Source organism: Nerophis lumbriciformis, linkage group LG31 (genome assembly GCF_033978685.3).
Source record: "Nerophis lumbriciformis linkage group LG31, RoL_Nlum_v2.1, whole genome shotgun sequence".
Lineage (NCBI taxonomy): Eukaryota > Metazoa > Chordata > Actinopteri > Syngnathiformes > Syngnathidae > Nerophis > Nerophis lumbriciformis.
In genome coordinates, this window is record NC_084578.2 from 6207182 (window position 1) to 6217785 (window position 10604).

Here is a 10604-nt window from a genome sequence, read left to right on the forward strand (position 1 = left end):
TAATGGTAGTAATGTCGCCCAATGTATCTATTTTATTTAATTTCAATATTTTTTTTTATAGAGCTTAGTACATATAAAATATTTACTATCAAGAAACTGGAACAGAAATGGCTTTTCCAAAAATAAAAAAATCCGAACATTTCTGCTTTTCTCATTAAATCAAGTTGTTTTGCTTTTTTTTTTTTTAACCCGTGTAATAATTAATAATCATACACTTTGTCACCTCAAACTTTATACTAACACAGGGGTGCAACCCGTAGCTCTATATTGTTGGATTAAAAGATAACAGTAAACAAAACAAAAAAAGCAACAATTTGTGATGTAATGCGAAAAAAAGCTAAAAATGTTATACTAATAACTCGGAAATGGCTTCATGCACTTCCGTTTTGGTCGCCGGAAGTTGCTTGTACTGACGGAAGTTGGAGATGGACAAGTTTTGCGAGGTAAATACAAACTAGTACAACTTTTATATGAACATAACTAACACATGGACGTATTTTAATCATCCTTTTGTAATATTAATACTACACTGTCTTAATAGGCGCCGTCACAAACTTTAAGTACAACATTTGAAGTGTACGTACAGAGGATGGCGAATTATAAGCATTTATAATAATGGTAGTAATGTCGCCCAATGTATCTTTTTGATTTAATTTCAATAATTTTGATAGCGCTTAGTACATATACAATGAATATTTACTCTCAAGAAAGTGGAATGGGCGAGGGCGGACCTACGTCACTTCCGCCCTCCAATCCCCTAGCAACGCGGTCGCCATATTGAATTCGTTGAAAACAAACCAGCTCACAGCGAACACAGCATTGACAGAAAAGGCATTTAACGAGGTTTCACGGCATTTTAAACTGTTCTAAATGGCGTATGATTATGTAAATAGTATTTCCAGTGAGGCTAGGTTAAGATACGAGTTAAAATGTTCTGTAGTTGGATTAAACGACTGCCCTTACCGCCTTCCAGCAGATGCGTGGACTGATAATCCTACACAATGGCCGGACATGGAATTTGGAAATCTTTATGTCTACCTCACAAGCGCACCAGGTCGGTTGTTAGCTTTGGTTGTTATATAACAAATAAATCACATAAAAATTGTTAAATCACCCAAGGTATGTTGATAAATGATAATAAGGATGACACGGTGGCTACCAGTATCTGTATATTTATTATATCTGTAGAGAGCTCATTCAAATTCAGTTCAGTATTATGATTTATTATTTGCTGAATTACTGGAAATAGCCTTTATACCGTATGTTATTGTTGCGCAACAACAACAACTTCAGCTGTCGAACGTTATTCAGTAAAAATTCAACGGGTTCAACATTAGCATGGACGGTATAGCCAAGTTGTGCTTAAGAAGGTGGATTTTTGTTCCTTATATTTACCAGAAACGAAGTGATCCGAACACACGACCCGGGATTTTGGGGGACTCCAGTGAGAACCGTCCTCGTTTTCCCGGTGTAAAGCTGCGAGCCATTTGTCTCGTCTCTGTGGGCTTTTAGCACGCTTTGGCAGAACAAAATACGACCTTTGTTTTCCCTGTTTCCAGTTGTGGTTTGCACAACCAAAAACAACACATTTTTTTGGCATTTTGGAGGCAGAATGACGGGTTTAATCAGCGCAGGTCGACAGGTTAAAGAGTAATGGCGACGGTTTGTTTTCAACGCCAGTCAGGTTGCTATGGCTCGAAGAACCCGTATGTAGCTCAGTTGCCCGGATGTCGGCCCTGCCCCATAGGAACGGCTTCATGCACTTCCGCCCTGGGTTACCGGAAGTTGCTTGTAATTGCAGAAGTTGGAGATGGACAAGTAGTGATGGGTTGATGAGGCGTCATGAAGCGTTTCGACACATTGCAAAACTGTTTTGATACTGTGTCGATACTGTGTCACTAAATACTGACATCTGCTGGACATTAAAAATCCCTACAGGCAACCTATGGACCGACTCAACTGACACTGATTTTATGCCCTAGTACAGGGGTCACCAACCTTTTTGAAACCAAAAACTACTTCTTGGGTACTGATTAATGCGAAGGGCTACCAGTTTGATACACACTTAAATAAATAAATATATTGTCATTTGTAAGTTACACGTAAGTGTGATTTAAACAAGAATAGCTAAATAAATAAATGTATATATATATTAAAAAATGGGTATTTCTGTCTATCATTCCGTCGTACATTTTTTTTTCCTTTTACGGAAGGTTTTTTGTAGAGAATAAATGATGAAAAAAACACTTAATTGAACGGTTTAAAAGAGGAGAAAACACGAAAAAATTTAAAATAAAATTTTGAAACATAGTTTATCTTCAATTTCGACTCTTTAAAATTCAAAATTCAACCGACAAAAAGAAGAGGAAAAACTAGCTTATTTGAATCTTTTTGAAAAAATAAAAAAAAAAATTTATGGAACATCATTAGTAATTGTTCCTGATTAAGATACATTTTAGAATTTTGATGACATGTTTTAAATTGGTTAAAATCCAATCTGCACTTTGTTAGAATATTTAACAAATTGGACCAAGCTATATTTCTAACAAAGACAAATCAGTATTTCTTCTAGATTTTCCAGAACAAAAATTTTAAAAGAAATTCAAAATACTTTGAAATAAGATTTAAATTTGATTCTACAGATTTTCTAGATTTGCCAGAATAATTTTTTTGAATTTTAATCATAGTAAGTTTGAAGAAATATTTCACAAATATTCTTCGTCGAAAAAACAGAAGCTAAAATATTTATTATTCTTTACAATAAAAAAATAAATAAATTTACTTGAACATTGATTTAAATTGTCAGGAAAGAAGAGGAAGACATTTAAAAGGTAAAAAGGTATATTTGTTTAAAAATCCTAAAATCATTTTTAAGGTTGTATTTTTTCTCTAAAATTGTATTTCTAAAAGTAATAAGAAGCAAAGTAAAAAATAAATGAATGTATTTAAACAAGTGAAGACCCATCCATCCATCCATTTTCTACCGCTTATTCCAAGTGAAGACCAAGTCTTGGATTTTCAAATTCTATTTGAGTTTTGTCTCTTTTAGAATTAAAAATGTCGAGCAAAGCGAGACCAGCTTGCTAGTAAATAAATAAAATGTAAAAAATAGAGGCAGCTCACTGGTAAGTGCTGCTCTTTGAGCTATTTTTAGAACAGGCCAGCGGGCGACTGATCTGGTCCTTACGGGCTACCTGGTGACCGCGGGCACCGCGTTGGTGACCCCTGCCCTAGTATATACAATAATATAAACCAAGTCATTGTATTTCATTTAGGATTACCGGTATTTCATATCTTCATTTAAATACAAATATATTTTTATCTTTTTTAGATACAGTCAATAAATAATGTGCACATGTATCATAACATGGAAATCTAAGAGAACGTGTTGTGGATGATTGTGGACTGGGAATTTTTTTGATTTTATTTTTTTACACATTTTTATAAAAAAAAAAAAAAAAAGTTTTTCCGACGTATTTAGACGATTTCTCTTCTTAGTTATTATTTCTCCGGCTGTAGAAAAGACCCGCTCACAGGGCACAGAGGAGGCGTCAGTGCGACACAGTTCGCGTATCGGTCACGTGACCAAAACAGCTCATGATCGCTCACGTGACTTTCTAAAAGCGGTACGCGCACCGACACAGGGTTTTGCTCTATGAGCTCGACGCATGCGCCGATGCATCGGTGTTGCCGGACCCATCACTATGGACAAGTTTTGCGAGGTAAATACAAACTAGTACAACTTTTTTATGTGCAGAACTAAAACCATTTGAATATAAAACGTTATAAAAGTTTGTACAACATTATGTGAGTTAACTAGACGCAAAACCTAAACTATACAGGTAAAAGCCAGTAAATTAGAATATTTTGAAAAACTTGATTTATTTCAGTAATTGCATTCAAAAGGTGTAACTTGTACATTATATTTATTCATTGCACACAGACTGATGCATTCAAATGTTTATTTCATTTAATTTTGATGATTTGAAGTGGCAACAAATGAAAATCCAAAATTCCGTGTGTCACAAAATTAGAATATTACTTAAGGTTAATACAAAAAAGGGATTTTTAGAAATGTTGGCCAACTGAAAAGTATGAAAATGAAAAATATGAGCATGTACAATACTCAATACTTGGTTGGAGCTCCTTTTGCCTCAATTACTGCGTTAATGCGGCGTGGCATGGAGTCGATGAGTTTCTGGCACTGCTCAGGTGTTATGAGAGCCCAGGTTGCTCTGATAGTGGCCTTCAACTCTTCTGCGTTTTTGGGTCTGGCATTCTGCATCTTCCTTTTCACAATACCCCACAGATTTTCTATGGGGCTAAGGGCAGGGGAGTTGGCAGGCCAATTTAGAACAGAAATACCATGGTCCGTAAACCAGGCACGGGTAGATTTTGCGCTGTGTGCAGGCGCCAAGTCCTATTGGAACTTGAAATCTCCATCTCCATAGAGCAGGTCAGCAGCAGGAAGCATGAAGTGCTCTAAAACTTGCTGGTAGACGGCTGTGTTGACCCTGGATCTCAGGAAACAGAGTGGACCGACACCAGCAGATGACATGGCACCCCAAACCATCACCCAACCATGAAAATTTTGCATTTCCTTTGGAAATCGAGGTCCCAGAGTCTGGAGGAAGACAGGAGAGGCACAGGATCCACGTTGCCTGAAGTCTAATGTAAAGTTTCCACCATCAGTGATGGTTTGGGGTGCCATGTCATCTGCTGGTGTCGGTCCACTCTGTTTGCTGAGATCCAGGGTCAACGCAGCCGTCTACCAGCAAGTTTTAGAGCACTTCATGCTTCCTGCTGCTGACCTGCTCTATGGAGATGGAGATTTCAAGTTCCAACAGGACTTGGCGCCTGCACACAGCGCAAAATCTACCCGTGCCTGGTTTACGGACCATGGTATTTCTGTCCTAAATTGGCCCGCCAACTCCCCTGACCTTAGCCCCATAGAAAATCTGTGGGGTATTGTGAAAAGGAAGATGCAGAATGCCAGACCCAAAAACGCAGAAGAGTTGAAGGCCACTATCAGAGCAACCTGGGCTCTCATAACACCTGAGCAGTGCCAGAAACTCATCGACTCCATGCCACGCCGCATTAACGCAGTAATTGAGGCAAAAGGAGCTCCAACCAAGTATTGAGTATTGTACATGCTCATATTTTTCATTTTCATACTTTTCAGTTGGCCAACATTTCTAAAAATCCCTTTTTTGTATTAGCCTTAAGTAATATTCTAATTTTGTGACACACGGAATTTTGGATTTTCATTTGTTGCCACTTCAAATCATCAAAATTAAATGAAATAAACATTTGAATGCATCAGTCTGTGTGCAATGAATAAATATAATGTACAAGTTACACCTTTTGAATGCAATTACTGAAATAAATCAAGTTTTTCAAAATATTCTAATTTACTGGCTTTTACCTGTATGTGAAAATGAGAATGAACAGCTAGCATCAAGCAGAATATTATGATGGGAGTGATCAATGATACTTTCAAGACTGACTTGTGTTTCTCAGGACAAGGTGAAAGTGCCGTTTGGGAACAAGTTTCTGGACGCGGCCGTGTGCGTCCCAGCCTCCTCACCTGAGAGTCACGTTACCACTGGAGTCATCCTCACACATGGAGCTGGAGGAGACATGAACTTTAAACATCTCATTTCCCTGGCACATGCTTTGGCTTCAAATGGCTTCCTTTGCCTGCGTTTCACGTGCAAAGGTTTAAACCTTGCACATCGAGTCAAGGCTTACCGTGCAGCGTGGGTAAGTTCATTGAAATCACAAGTCTGAAAGTCAAGGCTCGGGGGCCACATCTGGCCCGCTACATCGTTTCATGTGGCCCGGAAATGATGTGCATTAAGAAGGCACGTTATCTTTCTTACTAAAACTTATTTGTTCGTTCATTTTCAACAGAAATATTGCATGCCTTTTAAACTTGAGAACAATCTGATCATGCAAAAAACTTTAAATCAACACAGGGGTGTCCAAAGTGCGATGCAGTTTTGTTGGCCCCAAACATAGTGTTGGATAAAAAAGTAGCAGTATAAACATTTGTGATATAATGCGAGAAAAAAAAACTAAAGGACTCAGGCGTGTCCAAACTTCTTCCTTCAAGGATCTCATACTGAAAAGTTAAAGTATGTGGGGCCATTTGTATTTTTTTTGTTTGGTTAAAAAAAATTTTTTTTTGAACATTTCTGTTATTTCACATTTTTTTCCTCTTTTTTTTTTTACCTGTGTAATAATTATTAATCATACACTTTGTCACCTAAAGCATTAAATTAACACAGGCGTGTCCAAAGTGCGGCCCGCAGCTCCAGTTTTGTCGGCCCGAAACATACTGTTGGATTAAAAAATTAACTTAAAAAAGAGCTAAAATCTGAATTAATGTGAAAAAAAGCTAAAAAAAAAAAATTATATTAATAACTATTGTATGTCTTAACTGCTTCATCAAGAGTCTCATACTGAAAAGTCTAAAGTATGTGGGGTCATTTAGATTTTTTTTTTGTAAAAAAAAAAAAAAAAAAAATCTGAACATTTCTGCTTTTTTTCATTAAATTACTTTTTTTTTTTTTTACTGTTTTATTACCTGTGTAACAATTAATAATCATACACTTTGTCACCTCAAACTTTAAATAAACACAGGGGTGCCCAAAGTGTGACCCGCAGCTGCAGCTTTGTCGTTGAAAATTGTTGAATTGAAAAATAACAGAAAAAATGTAAAAAAACCAACAATGTGTTATATAATGCGAAAACAAAAGCAAAACATGTGATACTAATAACTCAGGCGTGTCCAAACTTCTTCCTTCAAGGATCTCATACTGAAAAGTTAAAGCATGTAGAGCCATTTGTATTTTGTTTGTTTGGTAAAAAAAAAATTCTGAACATTTCTGCTTTTTCACATTTTTTTCCCCTTTTTTTTACCTGTGTAATAATTATTAATCATACACTTTGTCACCTAAAGCATTAAATTAACACAGGCGTGTCCAAAGTGCGGCCCGCAGCTGCAGTTGTGTCGGCCCGAAACATACTGTTGGATTAAAAAATTAACTTAAAAAAGAGCTAAAATCTGAATTAATGTGAAAAAAAGCTAAAAAAAAAATATTATATTAATAACTATTGTATGTCTTAACTGCTTCATCAAGAGTCTCATACTGAAAAGTCTAAAGTATGTGGGGTCATTTAGATTTTTTTTTTGTAAAAAAAAAAAAAAAAAAATTTGAACATTTCTGCTTTTTTTCATTAAATTACTTTTTTTTTTTTTACTGTTTTATTACCTGTGTAACAATTAATAATCATACACTTTGTCACCTCAAACTTTAAATGAACACAGGGGTGCCCAAAGTGTGACCCGCAGCTGCAGCTTTGTCGTTGAAAATTGTTGAATTAAAAAATAACAGAAAAATTGTAAAAAAAACAACAATGTGTTATATAATGCGAAAAAAAGCAAAACATGTGATACTAATAACTCAGGCGTGTCCAAACTTCTTCTTTCAAGGATCTCATACTGAAAAGTTAAAGTATGTGGAGCCATTTGTATTTTTTTTGTTTGGTAAAAAAAAATAATTCTGAACATTTCTGCTTTTTCACATTTTTTCCCCTTTTTTTTACCTGTGTAATAATTATTAATCATACACTTTGTCACCTAAAGCATTAAATTAACACAGGCGTGTCCAAAGTGTGGCCCGCAGCTGCAGTTGTGTCGGCCCGAAACATATTGTTGGATTAAAAAAATAACTGTTAAAAAATTAAAAAAAGAGCAAAAATCATCTAATTAATTTGAAAAAAAAGCTAAAAGATATGTGATACTAATACCTACTGTATATATTCACAGTAACAATGGATACATGTCTAATCATTTCCTGTCCTTGCTTTTCCACCAGCTCTACTTCAAAACATTGCATAGTTTGAAGCACATATTCTTCGGAGGTGAGCTGCTAATAAATAGTGCAGAGTTGTACTTTTCTTACGACACCAGACCAAATGTGTTTGATTTGTTCCTCCACCAGGCCGGTCCATGGGCTGCCGTGCTGCTGCTGCCCTGGCCAAGCAACTCAGTGAGGAATTGGACGGCGCTGTTCAGGGAGTCATCTGTCTGTCCTTCCCTCTGCACCCCCCAGGACACTCTCCTGCCCATCGACAACGGAGTGCAGATCTCAGGGGGCTTCCTGCAAACACATCTGTCCTCTTCGTGTCGGGCACAGAGGACAACATGTGCGACAGGGTATCTTTTTTTACATTTTTTCCCCCCTTTTGACCGTCACCGTGTTTGTTTCACGATTTTTCTCCGTCAAGGTTCTTTTTGACGGCACGGTGAAGGCCATGAAGGCTCAAGCGGAGGTTTTCTGGCTGGATGGAGGAAGCCACGGCCTGAAGATGTCAGGGCGGTCGGAGGAGTCCGTCTTACAGGAGGTCAACTCTCACGTCCTCACCTGGCTGAGTAAATGGGAAGTTTGATTTTGCCGGGTCATGTAATAAATGTAGGGATCAATCAATCAATCAATCAATATTTATTCATATAGTCCTAAATCACGAGTGTCTCAAAGGGCTGCACAAGCCACAACGGCTCAGATGCCACATCAGGGCAAGAAAAAAAAACTCAACCCAATGGGATACAATGAGAAACCTTGGAGGGGACTCAGAAATATGATATCTAAAAAAAAAAAGATACAACAACTTGAAGACAGTTGTCATAATCAGCTCGTTTTTAAATTGGTTTTGTTATTGACATGCTACTGATTAGCTTTAGCGAATTCACATGGCAACTTCAACACCTCCAAATTTGTTAGGAAAAACGACAACTAAGATGCACGGTACAATCAAACAGCTGGTGCGTAATAAGTCATACTTGCCAACCTTGAGACCTCCAATTTCGGGAGGTGGGGGGTGGGGGTGGGTGCGGGGGGCGTGGTTGGGGCGGGGGCGTGGTTAAGAGGGGAGGAGTATATTTACAGCTAGAATTCACCAAGTCAAGTATTTCATATATATATATATATATATATATATATATATATACATAAATATATATATATATATATATATATATATATATCCCTGCGACCCCGAAGGGAATAAGCGGTAGAAAATGGATGGATGGATATATATATATATATATATATATATATATATATATATATATATATATATATATAAGAAATAAATGACTTTCAGTGAATTCTAGCTATATATATATATATATAAATAAAAGAAATACTTGAATTTCAGTGTTCATTTATTTACACATATACACACACCTAACACTCATCTACTCATTGTTGAGTTAAGGGTTGAATTGTCCATCCTTGTTCTATTCTATATATACGGAAGACGGACTGCTTTACTGTAGACGTTCTTTATATTGTGGGAAAGCGGACTCAGGTCCGCATGGAGCTGGAGGGGGCGTGGCCTCCAGCTCCGCCTGAATTTCGGGAGATTTTCGGAAGAAAATTTGTCCCGGGAGGTTTTCGGGAGAGGCGCTGAATTTCGGGAATCTCCCGTAAAATCCGGGAGGGTTGGCAAGTATGTAATAAGTACAATACTTACAGTATTAACACTTTGTAGGGCGCAACACACCAAAAAAACCACACCATAAACTATACAGTTCTGCCATCTAACCTCTTGGACTTGCAACCACAATTGCAAATGAGTGTCATACCTGCAAATGAGACTCCCAAATGTGATATCTAAAAAATATATAAAAACTTGAACTCAGTTGTCATAATCAGCTCGTTTTTGAATTAGCGTTGCTATTGACATGCTACTGATTAACATTAGATATTTCACATGGCGACTTCAACACATCCAGATGTGTTACTGAAAACTACAACTAACATGCACGGTACAATCAAACAGCTAATGCATAATAAGTGCAATACTTACAGTATTAACATTTTGTAGGGCGCAACACAACAAAACAAAAAAAAAAACTATACACTTCTGCCATCTAACGTCTTGGACTTACAAATGCAAATGAGTGTCATACCTGCAAATGAGACTCTGAAATGTGATGTCTAAAAAAGATATAACAACTTGCAGTCAGTTGTCATAATCAGCTCGTTTTTAAATTGGTTTTGTTATTGACATGCTACTGATTAGCTTTAAACGACAACTAAGATGCACGGTACAATCAAACAGCTGGTGCGTAATAAGTACAATACTTACAGTAGTAACACTTTGTAGGGCACAGCACACCACAAACTATACACTGCTGCAATCATTAGTGTCACACCTGTAAATGAGACTCAGAAATGTGAAACATAAACAAGATATGACAACTCAAACATAGTTGTTTTAAATGTTGCAATAAAAATTAGATTTTATTGTCAAAAACAAAGAATATTTATTGACACTCACACAAAAGTACCCTACATTTCACTAAGTTAACGACATATATTTTGCTGCACTCTCTCTGTTACAAGTCGTGCACTTATTGGAGAATTGAACCCATTAAATGAATTCGTCAAGTCACATTCTTGTACTTAATAGAGATGTGACGTTCGCGAACGAGTCGAGTGTTTTGAACGGCTCTTTGTAGTGAAGATGAGAACCGATTCGTAGTTGTAATTTGTCCGTTTGAGAGCCGTTCTTTATAGAAACTGCGCATG

The 10604-nt window shown here is 36.9% G+C and overlaps 1 protein-coding gene across 1 annotated transcript; it reads left to right on the forward strand.

The window, feature by feature from the left end:
• The first annotated feature begins 392 nt into the window (after window positions 1–392).
• Window positions 393–8857, forward strand: tex30 (testis expressed 30). The gene is made up of 5 exons (XM_061926487.1): window positions 393–443; window positions 5521–5763; window positions 7884–7929; window positions 8010–8224; window positions 8296–8857. Exons 1-5 carry the CDS (start codon window positions 426–428, stop codon window positions 8455–8457), a joined length of 684 nt encoding a protein of 227 aa, XP_061782471.1. The 5' UTR covers window positions 393–425; the 3' UTR covers window positions 8458–8857.
• The last annotated feature ends 1747 nt before the right edge of the window (window positions 8858–10604 follow it).